This window comes from Rhineura floridana, chromosome 15 (genome assembly GCF_030035675.1).
Source record: "Rhineura floridana isolate rRhiFlo1 chromosome 15, rRhiFlo1.hap2, whole genome shotgun sequence".
NCBI lineage: Eukaryota > Metazoa > Chordata > Lepidosauria > Squamata > Rhineuridae > Rhineura > Rhineura floridana.
This window is the reverse complement of record NC_084494.1, coordinates 20,048,985-20,069,084: the sequence shown is the minus strand read 5'-3', so window position 1 is coordinate 20,069,084 and position 20,100 is coordinate 20,048,985. Positions and strand designations below refer to the sequence as shown.

General features: G+C 40.9%; 1 protein-coding gene across 14 annotated transcripts in view; it reads left to right on the top strand.

Moving 5' to 3' along the window:
- LOC133370395 (lethal(3)malignant brain tumor-like protein 4) overlaps positions 1-20,100 on the top strand; it is an 80,762-nt gene that overhangs the window by 52,438 nt on the left and 8,224 nt on the right. For 11 of the 14 annotated variants that reach the window (XM_061596655.1, XM_061596656.1, XM_061596649.1 and 8 more), the window contains 10 exons: positions 548-624; positions 2,224-2,309; positions 3,441-3,551; positions 7,029-7,143; positions 7,246-7,345; positions 10,199-10,363; positions 11,289-11,426; positions 12,000-12,061; positions 13,959-14,125; positions 19,097-19,159. In XM_061596655.1, the coding sequence (XP_061452639.1) occupies positions 548-624; positions 2,224-2,309; positions 3,441-3,551; positions 7,029-7,143; positions 7,246-7,345; positions 10,199-10,363; positions 11,289-11,426; positions 12,000-12,061; positions 13,959-14,125; positions 19,097-19,159 (1,084 nt within the window). The remainder of the gene's footprint in view (positions 1-547; positions 625-2,223; positions 2,310-3,440; positions 3,552-7,028; positions 7,144-7,245; positions 7,346-10,198; positions 10,364-11,288; positions 11,427-11,999; positions 12,062-13,958; positions 14,126-19,096; positions 19,160-20,100) is intronic. The other 3 variants (XM_061596657.1, XM_061596654.1, XM_061596658.1) reach the window with 2 other exon arrangements.

The window sequence follows — 20,100 nt, the reverse complement described above, 5'->3', positions numbered from 1 at the left end:
TGAGAATGAAGCACTGGTACTTGCATCAAGGCTTATTGGGCTTAAGGTAGTATCCAAGACCACACACTTAGCAATAGCTGCCTCTTCTGCTGTAGGCACACACTTCCCCTACCTTTTCCAGGAACCCTGGCATCCAGCATCAGGCCAGACACCATTTCTGGTCTTTCTTTGTTCTCCCTGTCATGTTGTTTTCATGTTCTTCTCAGCCTCCTGTGCCTGTCTGTTCTCTGCTATGGAGCAGAACTGAGGCTCCAGCAAGGGAAACAGGCTACATAAGCTTCCTTTATAATCACATGGTTTCCTGCCTTCTGAGTACCAGGAGGGATTATAACCCACCCTGATACCTTTTTATATCCAAAAAGAAGAAACCTTTGTTGTAAGTACCAGTGTTCTGGTCTTCCTGAAAATACAGTTTTATAAATGTAAACAAGGGAGCTTACCACGTATGATCTTCAGTGCCAGCAAAGAACATTTAGACCGAAGTTACATAGTTTCATTCCTTTGTGTATTGGATGAGGCTGGATCTGGTTGTCTCTCTTTGATTCAGGTGTGATGCTAGTAGCCCATATATTCGACCTGTTGGTTACTGCCAAGAAACTGGAACTCCCTTAACAACACCAGCTGGTATGTTGAAAGCTCATAGTTTCCTGTTGCATTGAACATATTTATAAGATGTGATCTGCTCCTTGTGATTTGGAACTCACTTGATCTGAGGCCTATTTCAGTGGGGCTTAATAAATTCTGGGAAAACAAAGGAGAGCTTCAGAGGAGCAGTTTCTACTTGTAATGCATCATTCTTCATAGAAAGGCAGTTGAATATTTTCAGAATTCCTCCTGTCCTGGCCAGGCTGCGAGCCCATGAAGTGATGGGCAACATTTGTGGAAATTATTTAGAGTAGCTGAAAGGTCCAGCAGCAACGAGTAAAAATTGACCTGCAGGGTTGATCAGACAAAGGGAGTGTAGGACCTGGGTATCTCCCAGGGAAAAGCAAGAAGTTAATCCTATAAAGTCCAAAGACCAATCCTTATATCTCCAAGAAGGGCCTGCTGACTGCCAGAGTTACACCTATCAGTAAAGGGTTTAAAGGAACACAGTACTCTGGCTTAGAACTGTTACTGGAGTCAGGCTCCTCCTCTTCCTCCTCCTCCTCATTTCTGATTTGCAGAATGAGATCCACCCCCTGCCTTTGAATGGATGGTCATGTGTCAATTCCATTATCAGAAGGGTTACTATCAGCTGGGTGACAAAATAAGCTCTTTATTGACACCATGATGTCTTGATCTTGGCTTAACAAGTCTGGAGGGCAGCTGTCAGTGTTCACTTGTGTCAGTGAGGTTACTTTTGACTAATTTCCAGGGGTATGGAATTTCATCTTGTAAAGTTTTAGAAGGAATAAGGATGCTTTGAAAGTTACCTTATATACAGAAAACACCGATGTGGCAGACATTGTTATGATGTGGACAGTGCCAGTTAGTAAATTTTCTGAGACTGCAAGAGCTGTCAGTGCTCTATTTTCTCATTTAAATCTATTTCCCACAGTTAGGCAACAATGGAAAGTCCTTGTCAGTAATGAATTTGGTGATGTCAGTTCTGTTAGTCATTACTGGCTCATTACTGCCTTATTCAAGAGACCAGCAACTTAGTGTGCAACAAAGAAATAAACCGTACTAGTTTCTTCATGTTAAGACTCCATATCAAAGTCTATGAGCTGGTTTTGGTTTGCATAGTTCCTCCTTCCCTTGCACCTTCCCAGACCACTAGTTTTGTGCCAAGCCATAGCTTGCTGCCATGCAAACACTAGCAAATTATGGTTTGTGCTTCTCCTTCATACCAGAATTACAAACCAGGATCAAAATTTGCAGTTTTGTTTGAATTTTCAAGCACAAAGCATTATTTGTCAGTATGGATATAATGATAAACTACAATTTGCCATGAAAGGGAAAGTATTGGAGTTCACAAGGGAAGTAAAGAGCACATGACTCAGAAGCTCATACAACAAACCTTGATGTAGCGTTAGAGGTGAACCAAGCCTATGCATGTAACCTCAAGTGGAAGGTTACACTAACTTTGTACACATTTTTAAAAATAAACAAGTGGTTTAATTTCTTATTTAAGCTATCACAAATACTCAGTTCTCTTGCATAGCCATGCATTGTTTGGTTAATCCGCACATACTATGGCTTGCAGTTGAAGACTGAGAATATTCCTAAATCTTTCTGCAGAATACAAAGATTTCAAAAGCTTCTCATGGGAGAAATACTTGGAGGAAACTGGTTCTCAGGCAGCCCCAGCAAGAGCTTTTAAACTGGTTGGTCAACATCTTCTCTGGTTTTATATTGGTGAACCACAACAATAAAATCTATAATCTTGCTTTCGTGCAGCTCTTAGTTGTAGGTGGTGGTATTATTATTATTATTATTATTATTGTCACTACTACTACTTGAATTATTTATGGAATATTGGGTGCAAGATGCATTAGAAATCATGATCTAGGTAAACTAAGTGGATTACTTGGAATTCTTTAAGGTACTAGTAAGATTTTACAGCTAGTAAATAGCACTGGATTTATCAGTATGGGAAATCTTAATGTCAAGAATACAGCACAAAAATGCATTGTGCTAAGATTTTATTTATTTATTTATTAGATTTATATCGCACCCTTTCTCCCAGTAGGAGCCCACTGGTGTGTTATTTCCAATCGCAATTTGACTGAGACATACCTCAACATCTAAACAATTGTTTTAATGTAGATTAGTTAGACCTAGATTAATCCATGCCCTCCAGACCAGTATTTCTGCTCAAACTTTGGCTGGTTAAAGAATGAGAAAGGAGCACAGTTGTGTTAGGCTTGCTTAGTAAACCCCATTGAATAATGGAACTTACTTTCTAAGTATTGGATTTGCTGTAAATGACTGTAATCACAGAACCAGAAGTGTGGATGTTATTAATTGGTTTGCAGTAAAAGCGTGTGAACTTGTGGATATGTTTTGACCTGCTTTGGATTTAATACTAAACTCTAGCTTAGCATTAGGGGAACCTGTCAACTGAGCATTACCCTCTTCCCTCTTCTCCTTCAGTATGTGCCGCAGGACGAGATTTAGAAACATTCATTTTCTAACTAACTGCAGCCTATTACATCTGAAGCAGGCCAAATTGTGCTTCATTTAAACTATGGTCTATTGACACAAGCTGTCATTAGAAACCATAGTTTAAACTAATTGCAGTTAGTTCACATGTAATGACAAATTGTGGTTAGTTAACCAGGAAGCTGCTTCCTACGACATCCTCTGCCATGCATTAAAGAGAGTGTGAATTGTACTCAGCCTTATTTGTGTAACACTAAACTATGGTTTAGCGTTACATCCAAATTAGGCCTTTGATATATGATCACCTTACCCTCAGTAATGCTTGTCTGCATTTGCAATACATTATTTTACAGCGTCCAGCTCATGGATTCCAGGCTAACATGAAATTAGAGGCTGTAGACAAGAGAAATCCCATGCTAATTAGAGTGGCAACTATAATAGATAAGGATGACCATCGTGTCAAGGTATGTGCATTAAACAAGCCACAGTACTGCTCTAAGAATTCTCCTCATTGAAGGTATGAAAATAGCATTATTTTTAAGCTTTCAAGAAAGCAAGCACCTTCAGCATTAATATGACAGCTTGATCTTAGTTCCCCCGTGAATTGCAGTATTCCTGCTCAATATTACTGGATGCTATTGCAATGTCGCTTATTCTGGAATGACATTTGCTGAATTGATTTTTCTTCCCCTTGAGCAATTTCTCTGTATGAATCTAACATAAATTTGCCATGTTAGAGCTCTCATACGTTGAGGGTGACTTGCAATGGGAACCTCAACATCAAGTTAACCTCAATTTTTTTATGCTGAACACCTCTACTCACTATCCCGTAATGAGCGCATAAAAACATCAACTTTGCATTCAACACTGTATAAAATGGAGGCTTGTCAGCTAGAAAGATTGAAAATCTCCGTCAGCTCATGAAATAGGTGAAGCGGCAGTGAATTTTCTCCATGTGCTTTAGTAGTCTTCTTCAGTTTTTATTTAGCAGGATTGGATTCAGACTATACAGCTTTTTACTGGGTCAAAGCAGTTTTCCACATAGACCAGTATTCTGTCTCTAAGAGTGGCTAATTCAAGATGCCTTGGAAGGAAGCATACAAGAGACCAGGAAACCTGAGAGTCTGCATTTGGGCATCTACTGTGGTTTATTTAATATTTTTTTAATCTATAGTTTATTAGGGGTGTCACATTATTACAATAAAACAGCACAGTCCGTTATTCCATGCCCCCCCAGCCTCCCTTCCAGCTCCTCTGCCTTCCTCTGCCCTTGTGTCTTTTTTTTTTAGTTACAGCATTTTCATTTCTAATGTTCAGTTGTTAGCCATGTTATATAGTGTTCAGGCTCACATCCATGCTCCGATAAGGGTTCAGATAAATGAATGTCAATGCTGTGTTGGATCCCAGATTACCAACCATTACATTCCAGAGGTTTCTATCCCTGCATTGTGCCTTCCATTTCTTCTGCTTGTTGTAGTATTACTTTGTGAAGAGTTCCAACAGTGCTCTCCAAATCTCATGGAAGTATGACTTGATACGTGGTTTATAGAGCATAATTTTCTCATGTGCTTCTAGTTGCAGGCTATAATCCATTTTAGGCTCAAAACAAATGAAGATGTAATTACCCAGTAAAACTATGTTGTTGGTTTCAATATCAGATGATGGTATCACTTTGGAATTCCAATAAATGTTTATCTATGATGCAAAATACACAACTGCAAATATTAAAACCAGAAGCACCTTATTGATAGATATAAAGAATGGAATGACAATGGATATATAACAATGGAAAATACTGCACCTTTTGAAAAATTCCTTACTTTCCTTCCCAGCTCCATGCTTGGAGCTGATAAGTGGGTTGTGGGATTGGCCTTGGAATTATTTATTTATTATTTATTTATTTATTTATTTATTTATTTTATTTAGTTGCATTTCTAAACCGCCCTATAGCTAGCAGCTCCCAGGGCGGTGTACAACATGATAAAACCACAATATTTAAAATACAGCAAGTGTGTATTGCGCAAACAATATAAAACATTATATAAACAAAGTAAAAGAAAACTAGAAATAAAATAAATAAGATTAAAAGCATAAAATACATTAAAATGCCTGGGTGAAGAGGTGGGTTTTTACCTGGCGCCGGAAAGATGACAGGGAAGGCGCCAGGCGTATCTCATCTGGGAGGGCATTCCATAATTCGGGGGCCACCACCGAAAAGGCCCTGGATCTTGTTACTGTTCTCCGGGCCTCTGTATGGGTTGGGACTGTGTAGAAGCCATCATGTAAACAAGTTCTAGCACTTCTGCCATCCACTCCAAGCTTGTGGGGTGGGAGGTTGTTTTGGCTTTGTGTCTCAAATTCTTCAGAACAGCAGAGTCTAGGCTGGGAAAGACAGTGGGTTTGCTCAGAGCTGAAGAGAGAAGCTGGAGCTTGTTGGTTTCGTGGTGTCCTTGGAGGGACGTGGAGCACCAATCCCTCTCGATGTTTTCTGTCATCCTTGCAATTGGTGAGGGGGAATGAGCAGGGGCCACCCCTGCAATTATGCCAAGATGTTTAACACACAGGACAACTGTTGGAACAACCTCCCTTCCCAGTTTGAAAGTTGAGAGGAAGCCTGGGTTCATCATGCTAGCTCACTGTAGCTATCATGGAACACTCACCATAGCAAGAATAGTAAGCAAAATGATGAACCTGTGTCTGTGGTTTAACTGTCATCCAAATCTTTTTCCAGCCAGTGTCTTAAGGAAAACAGCAGTCACTGTTGTCATGCATTTGATTCTATTGGGGCTATGAAAAGGATACATGAAACAGTTCTGCCACCTTCTCCCACATCCTTAATATCTTAACCCTGCTCTGGTTCAAAACATAGTGTGCAGGATCAAATCTTAAGTCATGAAGGGAGAGGGCTGTGTGAGATTTTATTTACTGGTTGGTTGGTTGGTTTGTGTATTTAGTTTTCCACGTGTGTGCTGCCTCTTCACACAAATGTTCTCAAGGCAGTTTACTACAGTAATACAGTTTAAAATTCAATATACAAAATTATAAAACTGTTTTATAAAGTGATTCAAAAGCAATTCAAACTTATTCTCATGGAAGACAATAGCTACTAGTCATGATAGCTGTATGCAACCTCCAGTTTCCGAGGCAGTATGCCACTAGATGCCAGCTGCTGCGGAGGAACAACAGAAGAGGGCTTATGCTTGTGGACCCCAGAATTGCTAGTTTTTGCTGAGAAATAGCAGTAGCCCGTTTTTTCAAATTGTCTGCAAAGGAGAACTTTGATGTTGATTGAGGCATCGATCAATGTGTAAGCTGACTCTGATGGCATATTCTGGCATATTTTCCTCCACAGGACTCCTGTATGAAATACTCCTGTGGAGAAATTCAAACAGAAAGCATTAGTTCCAGAATGCTGATTGCCATGGGGTTTTCAGGAAAATTCCATAAGCAGAAGCTAACAAGTATTTGATCCTGCTACCCAACTCTTTTCCTAAATATCCACATGGATATCCACCAGGATTGTTCCAAACTCATTCTCTCAAAGTAGAGCCCATTTCCTTAGTCGGAGCATATATCATATTGGCAAAGGTCCATAACTCAGTGGTGGAGCACTTTCATGCAGAAGGTCCCTGATTCAGGCCCTATAGCATGTCCAGGCAGGGAGTAGGGACATTCCTGTCTGAAACCATGGAAAGTCACTGCCAGTCAATGTAGACAGGACCAGGTTAGATGGACCAGTGGTTCTGTGTTACCCAATTTGACTTGGATTCCTTTGGTTCACCCAACAAAATATCTAAATAGGCTTGCCCAAAAGATTGTAGCAGCCCTAGTCCCAGAGGAGTTACGCAAGTGTAAATGGCTCTTAGAGTTGTTAAAGAAATATTTTCTCACAGCTTTAATTCTTCCCTCCCCCCCCCAAATATGTGTTTCCTCTTCTTTAGATACACTTTGATGGCTGGGACCATAGTTTTGATTTCTGGGTTGATGCAGACAGTCCAGACATTCACCCCATGGGCTGGTGTGCAAAATCTGGACATGCCTTGCAACTCCCACCAGGTGAGATGAAGAATAACGTTGTATTTGTTTTCCTCCCCTCCTTACCTAATTATTTAAAACAAGACTTTGAAATCTATACCTGAACAAGTTTTGTTTTTCCAGGGACTTCGGACCCATCAGGGGCAGTAGGACAGGGATGCCCTACTCCTGGTTGTCAGGGATTGGGTCATGTCAGGGGACCCAGATATGGAACGCATTACACGTACGTGTGCCCGAGAGTTATGGGGTAATTCCCAGCGGATTGTTAGGGCAATATGTATCAGTTGCCCAGCTCCTGTTTTTCAAATAATGCAGCTTCAGTGAACTACAAATATGAATGTGTGTCTTCATTCTAAAATGTTGTGCTTGTAGCTCCCTCTTGTGCTTTGTATTTGGCTTCACTGACAAGCTTAATACTGACACCACAGAAAAGTAGCATCAGAACCTGGCTACGCATTACTGCTATTCACGTGGGAGGAAGCAGCTCTAGCTCTTTCGAATCGCATGGTTTCATTCCCCAAACTGCCAAACAAGAAGGGAAACCTGGAGTGGCTTGAAGAGATATCTCTCTCAACTTTCTCTACCTACCCAGGAGGAACATGAGGAGCAGGGAATAGCTTCCTGTCTGAGTTGTGTCTCATAGCTGGCTGTCTTTATTTTTTTATTTTCAGTCTTCCAGTGTTTATAGGGTGAGGAGCTGTTAAATTGCTGCTCCCTAAACCCAATAAGATGAGTTTAAAAAAAAAAAGCAGCCAGCAGGACTCCCTGTCTCAGGCATGGAGCTGTTCATACTCCTTTTGATTAATTTGCAGCTGCAAGGTGTAGCTGGGCTCTTAGGGTAGTCTTCTTTTTAATTCACTCTTGTGCCTTGAAGCCATCCACCTTAAAGTGGATGCTCTGAATGCATATATTTAAGGGACGGTGCATGACATGAGAAAGGGATATGCAGCCTTTCCCCATCCTGCTTGTCATCGCTCAGAGCAAACACTGAGAACCCAGTTTCATTAACAGAACCTTGGATACTTGTAAAAGTGACATTGCATGTGTGACATTTCTCCATTGACTTGCTGGGTGCAAGGAATAAAAGAGGCAGTAGTGTGTGTGTATAGTGCAGGGACACTCTCATAGGCTTTTTTAAACATGGACCTGAAACCAAGCTGTACTATGGGATTATTGCCTGTTAAAATAGCTGGCTGCAGATTTTGGGCTCTGCTGGGATGCATGTTGTGCAGCCCAGGTGCAAAAATTAAAAACACAAGTTAACATGGACTCCTCTGCTTTGCATCTTGCTTTCTGCTTCATATTTCCTAGATAAAAAAGAGAAGATTCATAGCCTACTTCCTCATGAGTGACTGGTTCTTAAAGGCCTCCAAGGTGCTCTTCCCTGTTCTATCCCACTAAGATTGCTAGTAGGGGATTGCATATTAGAATCTTTCCTCATATTAAAAACTCCTGGAATATAAAACACTAGCATATTGGGGCAAGGAGTTTGGTCTTGTTTTCACCTAGCCTTCTGCCTTGATGTGCTAGCTGACTATGTGCAGTAAGCTTTTTATGTGAGGGAACAAACATGCCTGAAATGATGCATATGTTTCAGAGTGGCAATAGTGTTGTGTTGTTGATTTTATTTATTTTGATATACTGCTCCACAGCAAAGCTCTCTGGATGGAGTTATATTTAAACATTTTGAAATAAAAATGGTTTTCATTTGTCTCCTGAAAGCCAGCAGGGAGGGTGCTAAGTGAAACTTCTTGGGCAGATAGTTCCACAGCTGAGGTACCACCACTGAAAATCTTCTATATCTTGTAGTCACCTGCTGCACTTTAGATGGGGAAGGCACTTGCAAGAGAGTCTTCCCTGATAATATTAATTCACAGTGGGGGAGGGCTATATATTTTATTTTAAAATATTTATGTCCTGCCCTTTAATCCAAAGATCTCAGGGTGAGGGACAATTAACCTTCAATAATTAATGATGCCAATAGAAAGCAGGATACATAAACCAGCAATAAAACAACCAGGTCAGCATAAAATAAGTCACAGTTCCCAAACATCTTTGTAAACATATATGTTTTAAGCTGTCTTCAGAATAACATCAACAGAAATGCCTGTCAAATCTCAAGGTGGATGGAATTCCGGATATGGAAAGAGGTGTTCCTTCAGATAGGCAAAAACGAATGTTTAAGCAAAAACGAATGTTTAAAGGTTGAAACTAGCAATTTGAATTTGGGGCAGGGGTGGAAAAAAGATCACCAATGTACGTCTTCTCATACTAGTATTACATGGCCCAGCACTCAGAACAAGTAATGTGATTCTATTGGAAGACTAGATCAGCCTTGGAGAATCTTGGCTACTGAAAGGGTAACAGAAGTGTATTTTCTGTATGTTGTGACAAAGGCTAGAATCCATTTCACAATTGTACTTCTGTGTTTGTGCCAGCTCATATCCCCTCCTGCCCATTTTGCTTCCCTATTTAAGATGTGTATTTATTTCTAATTTTATTTATATTTATTTATATGTAAAGTTATTTATATTCTGCCTTTGGGGGCATAGCCCACCCAAGGTGGCTCACAACATCATAAATTGATGTATACAGTGATCAAAAATTAACAAAATGAACAAAAGCAACAGCATTAACAGTTATTAGAAGGGCAGTTAAAATTGAGACATTTAGTCACTCTTCTCTCAAGCCAGCTCTCCATATTCTTTGCCTCTGGCTACATTTTTATGTGTCCTGTTTGCTGAATTCTGGGCAAGATTTTACTTTCATTTATAGTGCCCCAAGCTTATTCAGCTACTCATTGTTATTGAACATCAGAGTCATTTTGGCAGCTGATTTCCTTCCATTCTTCTCTGCCTGAAAACTGCATCTCTCCGCAGAATTTCTGCTTTAGCCTGTGGCTGCTAAGCATTTACTTCCCAAGAGCCTTCATTCTACATACCTGCTGTTTTTTGCTCTTGCAGAGTGACTGAATTATACTGTTTTGCTAGTTAATATAGCCCTCAGAGGGAAAAGGTGGAATAATTAGGTTGCATAGTATTTTTCTTGTGGAAACATTTTTCTGCTTTTGATGTAGATTAGTTGGCTGCCCATATTCCGAAATCAATCGCAACAGGGAAAGTTCCTTACAAGATCGTCTTGGTGGAGAAAAACCTTCACCCAGTATCAGTGTTCAGAAACCCAAGAAACCGGAGGCTTCTGCACGACTTACAGATTTGCAGGAAGACTCTCCACAGTCCAGGTGAAGTTTTAGATTAAACCTTAAGGCCTAGTATAATCTTGGGCGTATTTACTAAACTTCATTTGTGCTAGTCTTGCTGCTGTGGCTGTGTCCTTTTTCCTGCTTGCCCCAGCTCCATTCTACCTCTGCTGGACCCTGCAATCATGATCTAAGGATCTTCTCTGGGTGCCACCTCCAAGGGACGTTTGGAGAGTGGCAGTGAGAGAATGGCCTTTTCAGTAATTGTCCCCCCCCCCAATCTGTGGAATGCTACATCTAGAGAGGCTTGGCTGGCACCGACATTATGATCTTTTTGTTGCCACGTAAAGATGTTCCTATTCTCCTAGGCATTTGGGCACTGATACTGTGTTAGTTTTGGGTTGGGTTTTTTTATAGTAGTTTGTGTTTACCTTGTTACTGTGTGAGGAAAGATTCTTCTGTTTTGTGACTGATTTCTGTGCGGAAGAAAAAGTGCCGTTGTCATTGGGGCTAACCTTGTCCCCTGCTCATAGGAGTATAGGAAGCAGCCTCATTCCAGGCCAGACTGTCCATCTAACCCACAATTGTTTACTGTGACTGGCACTGGCTCTGCAGGGTCTCAGTCAAACCACTTTCCCTTTGGTTGCTACCTATTCCTTTTAACTGGAGATGTTGAGCATTGAACTTGGGGCCTTCCACGGGTAATCCTAGTGCCTGGAGAGAAGTTAAACTTGTGTGTTGTACCCCTGCATCTGAGATTGAAACTTATTTAGTTTGCCTCACAGAAACTTCATGCGAGTGACTGACAGCTAAACCAGTCCTATCTGCACAGCAACATCTCATCCTGAGATCTTAACCAGCCTATACCTGCACAACCACACTTCTTAATTTGTGTGGATTTGTCCTGGGTTCTAGTTCTTTCAGTTAGAAGGTTTGAAAGTTGCTTTTATAGATATAATTTTCTTAGTAGAAAATCATCCACACAAGATGGGGAGAGGTCAGGGCGAAGCAGTGTCCACAGTCTGTCTGGCCAGTCTGAAACCAGCCAAGAGAAGGACTCAGTAGAAGGGGAATCGTCTGCTGTTACCAAAATCAAATCAATGGGGTAAGCAAAACTATTCAACTTGTTGAACCTACTAGTGATAAAGTTTCTCACTTGGAAAAGTTACGTTTGAAGTGAAGGAAGAAACCTTGGGATACTGGTTACAGATGGAAGGGGGTAGCTTTAAAGTAGGATTAAACAAATTCATGGAATACCCTTAAACGTATCTGAACAATTTCAAAATTGGTTCAAAGTGATTGACTCCATTTCCAAACCAGTTTTAAAAATTACCATCAGATTATCCTGTACCCAAGCTTTTTTATTCCAGAGGGGTAGATGTGTTAGGCTTTTACAGCATTAACTTAAAGAATCTTGTTGCACCTTAAAGACTGACATGTATTGTGGCATACACTTTTGTAAACTAGTGGTCATTGTATTAAATGCTGATTAAATATGACAAAGTAGGCTCTAGTACACAGATATTTATACCACAATAAATATTTTAGTCTTTGAGGTGCCACACAACTCTTTTAAAGTTTTTAATGGTTCTATGCTCTAATTTAAACTCTCTTTGGAGAAACAGTTTTGTCTCTCATGTGTACTTGTTTGTCTTATCACCCAAATCTGTGTTTTCAGGATTGGTTGCTCACATAGCTATATACAGCTCCAGCTAGTGAAGCAGGATGCAAATGGAAGAGGTTGGTTAATTTGGTGTTTGTGCTTTTGAAAATGATTGAGTTCTTGGCTTTTTGGAAATAAGTATAATATGTTGTGCTTAATAGCTTTTGCTGATAAGGTGAAACCATTTATTATGTTTCCTGCAGTTTACATTTCTCCCTCTTTTCCTCTCACAACCCTGTTAAAGTAAATTTTAATTGCTTCTTCAAAGATCAGATTGCTCACTGGAGAGCCATAAATGTTTCGTCTCTTTCCACTGTCCATTGGTCAATGTAACAGATGTAATCCCCAGATAGAGCTGTCTTCACTAGACAGACTTCTCTCCTTGAATTCAGAAAAATCTACAAATTTGTTTTCGGTATAAAAAAAATGAGGACACACACAAAAAAAGATAGTTGTGTATCCCCAGTGCTTAAATGCTCATTTTTAGGGCTCTATCTAGCTTATAGCACTATCTGGTGTTTGCAGAGGAGAGGTTTCAGAAGTGGGAAAGGAAAAAGTACAGCTTTTCCATTTTTCATCTTTCCAAAAGCTATGCTATACAGCACTGGGGCTTTATTGCTATGTATGGGTGGGCGCTTCTCTCCCCTTACCCTGTCAACCTGCCTGTTAAACACATGGAGGGGAGGGAGTTGTATAACCTCATCATAAGCATCTCCTTTGAGCCTTATGCTCCCCTCCAGAATACAGTTAGCTGTTATGGGCTTGAGCAGGCCACCTACCCTTTTTCCTTCTCCTATATACCTTTCAGCTACCTTCCACACTCCTTGTTTCTGGGGTCCACTGATCATATATCTAGTGAGCTCAGAGTAGACCTACTGAAATTAATAGGGCTATGTTAGTCATGCCCATAAATTTCAGTCGGTCTCTGACTAGAACTACCTTTGGATACAATCCATTGTTCTTTATTGTGATAGCTTCATGGACTTCTGATCAATCATAACCCAAACTAATCGTGTGATTGTTCTATAAGCTTACCAGTGTTGTGTCACTGCTCTGTTGGCTCTGCGTTGGTGCAACAAATATAAGGATCAGGCCATTTATCTCTGAAGTCTTGCTTTCTAGCTGAACTTTGAAGCACAGTAATTCGTTGGCTGTTCAGTGCTTGTTCTCCCATCGGTAGTATAGCTTAGTTATTTGCTGATGCCCCTAGATGGCACTACAGACCTTTCCAATAACCATCACTCGAAAGGTCCCAGTGTTTTGAGATACCTTATTTTCATGCATGTATCCCGGTGGAGGAGGGGGAGTGGCAAATGTAATTATGTTATGTTGCTAACCAAAGAAATCTTGCTAATGTTGTTAACCAAAGAAATTGTGCTATGCCATGTTAATCAGTGGCTGCAGTATATGCTGTATAAATAGCCACAGATCCTTTCTGCACCATGACATAGCAATAACCAAATGATCTTGTATATGTGTCTGGGTGGGAGGGACAGGGAGGGTGGGTAGAGGCAGGCAGGCAGGCAGGAGATGTTTGCTTGTTCTTAATGCCTCTATTGTTTGACAAATGGAGACTGATACTGACGTCTGGAAGCAACTGCCAACCTTCCTGACCTTGGAGTCTTCTCTCCAGGGAGGTGCCCAGTGCCTGTCATTATCTAGTGTGCAGCGCTCTTAGCAGGCTGATACAGACTGTTGGCTGGAATGGTGCCATTAATTTCCAACTGAAGATGCAGTTACTCAACCTCCTCCTCCTTGGCAATAGAATGCTGGCAACTCCTCCTGTATTAGCATCAGGGCATCTCTTCCCTAAGAGCATCTATAACAGCACAGGGCTTTCTTTACCTTTTTGGGGAGGATGCTGTCAGCACAACCAGCCCAGGGAACAAAGTGCCTGCACTTTTAAATTGCACCTGAACAAGGACTGACTCATCTTTTCCCCTTCCTTCCTTCCCTCCCCCCCTCCCTCCCCAGACACAGCATTTGCTTTGCAGCAGGCCCTCCACCAGTCTGTCTTCATGCCTTCTCTTTCCACAAACCCTACCCACCGCCTCCATCTCTGCTGGGAGCAACACTGCAAGCTGCTGCCAGAGGTCTCTGGCCTTACCGCCAAGAATGTGGCCAAATGGAGTGTGGAAGAGGTAAGTCGCGCTTTCTGCTTTTCTTTAATCTAATTGGAAAGCATTTTCAGTATAGTGGCAGTGATGCTTTTCAGCTGTGGCTAATTCTGGGGGATGCCAGTCCAACCAGAAGTTTAGAGCAATACCCGGAATAGATAAATTTGCATTAATCCTGTGTGCAATCATGCCACTTTTACTAGCTGTCCCCTTTGGGGCCTCTCCTGACTATAGTCTTTTCTATGCTTGTCTCTGCTGCTGACTCACTTTACATTGCAATTGTCCTGCGCATGCTTGCATGACTGTGTCACAAAATATCCCCACAGTGTGACATGATTGCTGACAGACAGACCCATTCTCCCAAGGCTATGGTTTTTCAGTCAAAGCTCAGGTTATGCTTTGATACAAGCCAAGATGCCTCTCCTGCAGTCAGGTGTTGAATGACACAGCATATCTGAGTTGCATGTTATACATCAGCATTTGCACCAATTGCCTTGGGAGTTAGAAATTGCTATGCCACAGAGAAAGTAGGTGCGTTGGGTCTGACCCTTACTTGGCCCTGTTTTGCAAAGCTTAGAAATTATAGTTTTTAAGACTTATGCTTTGTAGTAGTAGTAGTAATGGTAGTAGTCCTTTTATTTGTAAAATTGGTTTATTATGCCTTCCCTGTTTTAAGCCTGAAAATTTGGAGATGCTTGATGATCTGATTATGACATCATGAAAGACTGACACTTTAAAAGTTTGAGCTAAATGTCACTGCTGTAAAACTCAAAAGGTTTTTATTATACTGGATACAAACATTTGAAGCTGCCTTACACAGGCCTTGTTTGGATATAAAAAGGGCTCCTTTAGGGTGGGATGGAAATTATTATTATTATTATCATCATCAACAACAACAACAATATAATAATATGTTACAGTATGATTTCCCATTACATGAACAGACCTTGAGTTCAAGCGTTCCCCCTTCCCTTCTCCTGCTCCACCACAGCCATGAGGAGGGGATCATAGGCTTTCGTTTAGCATTACATTGTGCTCTCCAGATATTGCTGGGCTGCAACTCCTGTTATCCCTGACCATTGGTCATGCTGTCTGGGGCCAATGTGACTTGGAGGCCAACAACATCTGTAGAGTAGCACATTGGCTACTCCTGGTTTTAACTATGATTTATTAAAACCAATCTACTGGGCAGTGTGCAAAAACAAAACTCTATGTTTGAGCAAAGTTACCTGCTCGCAGTTATCTACAGATAGATAGGCAGTACCTCTTTCTACTCTTGGTTGTCATAGTTCTCTTTCCTAGGCCAGAAAGTAATTGCCAAGAATATCCTTTCAGCCCTTTTTATCCAAAGAGAGGCAGCTGCAGTAGTACTGTGGCATTCTTTTGGGCCCAAGGCTCTACCCATCAGGTGGCTGGGCACTGCCAAAAATAAAGCACCCCAGGTGCAGATGCTGCACTGTTGTTGTTGTTGTTGTTATTTACCAGTTGCATAGTGGTACTCATTCTGGCCTGGAGAAAGAGAGCAAGGTGACTGAGCTTGGAGGATTTGATTGGGAGTGGGACAGGGGAACACTTGTTTGTCCAGCTTAGATCCTCTTCAACTATTCTGAGAGAAGCATGTATTGTATTCAGAATACTAGACAAGGGTTCAACACTATAAAATAGGTGAGCTCTTCTTTAAATTACTAGTCTGATGATTCCCGATGGTGGTATTCTTTATGCCCACCATGATGCTTTAGTTCAATTTGTTATTTTATGTAGTATTTGCAGGGAGGGGGGTCGATTAAACTCATGGTCATGATTCGTTCTCTTTTCTTCCTCTTAAATATATTTGAATTTATCTGTATTTACTTTTTCCAATTTCCCTCATCCTGGCTGTAGCACTACTACTTAGTAGGTCTGACTGCACAGAGATTTCCTAGCCAATCATCATCCTGGAATAGGAAGTGAAATGTCTTTGTATGTGACATTTGATTTATTTATCACAAATGCCTTATGCTTAGACAGAACAGTACTGTGAAATTGTTGAGGAGCTGCCAGGTTTGCATCCTGATCCTATGCATGTTTACTCAGAATAAAGTCCCACTGAGTTCAATGGCATTCTCTCAAGTAAGAGGCAAAGGCTGCAGTTCTGTGCACATCTGTGTTTGGTTATCAAATGTGTCATAGTGCTAGTGCCTTACCTGTAGGGATGAGCTAATCTTATCTTTTTCAAAATGGTGAAACTGAGCCACTGTGCACAGTTTTCCATCCTTGGGATGTATGGTACAATTTGAAACTCTAAATATAATAACTTCTCCTGATGCAATGGAGGGGAAATACGGGGCACTGAAAGCAAAGGAAATTCATTACACAGTGGGTTTGATGAGATCATTTGCAATTCTGTGCCTTTAACAGTACAGTCCTATGCATCTTTCTCAGAAGGAAGTCTGAGCACTTTCAAGGGAACCCATTCCCTTTTAAGTATGTATAGGATTACAACCTGTGCGTCACTAAAAAGGGCTGCATTTTTGAAGCTGTCTTCATACTTAAATTTAGATTTTCAAGGAAGTAGCAGAGTAGTTTTGCAATTTCAGTCATCAGCTAGACAAGGGAAAGGGAAAGAAACATGGACAGGGTGTAACTTTGTTTATGAATTTAGAAGTCCAAGAGTGCTTAGAGCTAGGAGCCCACAACCTCTGTACAAAAAAAGGGGGGAAAAGAGGCCCCTACATTAACTAAGTAGCACCACAAATGAAACCAAATAGGTTATTTTTAATTTAATTTTCACAAGTTGGAAGCATCTGGAACAATCTTTAACCACTCAAGACCTCAAATGAAGCCTTGTTCTCACTGATTCTTTCCCTCTAGTGAGAACTGTCATTTGAGTGTTGATTATTTGTCAAAAGCTTCTTAACACATTTTCTAAATGTTTGATGGGAGGCTGAATTTGTATCATGTGTGACAGTTTTATCTCCCTGTTAGTTAATCCTGCAGGATGTACTAATGCAGGGATGGGAATCCAATCCAAAGCTTAGCAAGGCTAGTTTCTGTTTGTAAAATTTCAAGAAGACCATGTCAAATCCTACTTTCTTTTGTGCAGTTAAAGAACCCCCTTTACTGCAAACAAACTTCATTTAAAACATTTACTGGATGGACTTGAAACCTTTTAATGATAGCAGCACCATCTGCAGTAGAATGGGTTGTGTTTAACAAGGCCAAATGCACAGGTTTCACTTCCCCACTCTTTAAACCATTGTTTGCCTGTCACATTTGACCATAACATATCTTAATGGGGCATATGTTGGACTGTTTTGGAAATTGCCCTTATCTATCTGAATCAAATCTAATCTTGCTCCCCCCCCCACCAACTTTACAGCTGTACCACTTCTGTTCCCTACATGGCCTCCCTCCTGGGATCACTCTTTCTTTCCTTGTGCACGTTGCAATTCGTATGAGGACAGCTGTGGCAACTTTTGGTGCAGTCCTTGGGGAGGGACTGTAACAGAGACAGAGCACATGCCCGGCATGCAGAAGATCCCAGTGCAATCCCTGGCCTCTCATTTACAAGGATCAGGGAGCAGGTGATGAGAAGGACCCCTACATGAGACTCTGGAGAGTCACAGTCAGCGGTACAATTCTAAATGGACAAATAGGCTGACCTGGTGTCAGATAGCTTCCTACGTTTAATGATCCCGTATTACTAACATTAGTAGATCAGCATGAGTTGTAGGTCTTTACTGTCTCCTGCTTTCTGGGATGTTGTTAGGATCTTGTGCAAAGACACAAAAGAGAGGAATTTAAATTCTTCTCTTAAGGGCAGTATACGATTCTTATTCAAGCTTAGAGGCAAGGAGTTAGATAACCAAGAGTTTATAAAGCAGGAAATTGTTTCTGACAGTGACCCCTTGTAACTATTTGTCCTTTGGTACTGGTGATAGGAATATCACATTTGTAGCTGCTCAGGGTTAGTAAAACAGAGTTAATCCCTTCAGGGAACACCAAGGTACTTAAAAATTATTTGATCAGAGCATGTTTTTTCTCTCTTTGGAGCTATGAAAGTTGAGAGTTGGGATGAAATTTGTACCCTCATTCCATTCTCTTTCATCTCATGTCACGTAAGCCCAATACCATTGTGAAGATGGCCTGGTCTACACATGCAACAGAATGATGTGATAGAATAAACTCTCCTCTTTCACGCTACAGGTGGGGAATACTAGTTCTGAATGCACCCCATGAGAAAGTTCCCTACAAATAGAAAGTAGCAAAGCAGAGAGCAGACTGGGTTAAACCCTTTCTCCTTGGTTAATTTAAATATTATTTATGAGGAGTTTCTTCCATGGAGGAGCACTTAAAATTGGCATTCTCCCACTGCCCCCTCATCTTCAGCTTAAGTCCATTCTGCCACCTCAGGATCCTGCCTCATTCTGCTGCATGTGCAAGCCAGGCCAGTTGTTCTTGGGTGTAGAAGGCTTTGTTGCTTCGTGGGTTCAAATTCATTCTGTTGTTTTTAAACTCATCTTTGTTATGTTTCTCTTTGTGTTGCAGTTAACTTGAATCTACAAGCATCTGCAATCCAAGACATGTGTCCCAGCATCCTCTGCGAGAAAGCAAGGGATCCAGGAGCACATTTCTTGGACTGCATGCTGCTTTGCTGGTGAGTACCCATGATACTTGTCCAGTTGACTGGCCCTAATTTTGCCCACCCTCAAGGCTCCTCTTTCCTTAGTGTTACAGTTCTTGTCTGTCCTCTGCTACACCATGCTTATTTATATATCAAACTTCAATAAACTACAGTGTGTTTTTAAAAGTTTTATGAAAATAAATATACTAAATACCCTCTCTTGGTTAGATACAAGGAAATAAATATCTTAATGCTTACAATATTTTGTTCAAATGAATGAAAAATGGTTGACCAAATAGAAGGAAAAATTGGTTTTTCAGACTGGGCTTTTATTGGTAGATTTCTGAACAGCCCTTTAATAATTCTGTCTATTGTCTCCAACACTTCATTAGGTGGCTGGCTTTGTCCAGCGTCTTCCAGGTTGCAAAGATCAAGCTGCACTTTTCCGACAAGAGGTGAGCCAGTTCTGTCTGTGTAATGCTAATGGCAGGCTACAGCATCTTGCTGTCGTGTTTTTATTATGCAAATTAAATAATTTGCATATTCTTGCTTTTCTTACGATTCTGCTTTCATTACTCATTGAAGCTTGAGGCATTATAGTGGCAACACAGTGCTCTCCTAAAGTTGGTGGACTAACACCTCCGACCACCCCTGACCATGCTAGTAGGGGATGATGGGAGTTGGAATCCAACAGCATCCTCACAGCACCATGTTGACTACCCCTGATATAGAGCATTGATGCCCTGCTCCTGACCATTGCAAATCTTACTCAGTCACCACTATGGCTTCTGAAATTTTACCATCCATCTTGCACAAACTTTCAAACCTATCTTTGCAATATGTGGACTAGAAAATTGCTTTTTGTTTTAAAAATGAAAGCTGAAATTCCCAGGATGCTGGATTTTGTACCTATAGCACTTTATGTGTGTACGTTGTGGCTCATGACAAGTCATGGAATGTGTACTGCCCAAGGTGAACCCTGCCTAGCTAAAGAATGACAGTTTTAAGATTCCCATGACATTTTGGGAGAGCCAATATCTAATTTCTACTTTGCTCAGTTGCTTTAACTTCCTAAATTCCCCCAGGAGTTTTGATTGGATATTCTGCTTTGAGTTCTACTTGAGATATGGAATAGGTTAAAATTATTCATTTTATTGGACCGATATAATAGTTTTCAAGCTTGGAGATTTCAAAATCTTACAATGCCCATCTTGAGGAACAAGTCAAAAGTAAAATACAGTAAGATAGTGTTCCTTGTCAACCTGAAGTTGGTTGGCTGGTTACTTTGAAGACAAAAGAGATGGCCTGGTCAAGTTGTCACATTGTTTCATTTGCAGTCCATTTAGTTCTGTGCCCTTCAGGGAGGTTCACTTGCTGTCACACCCCCAGATAAAGA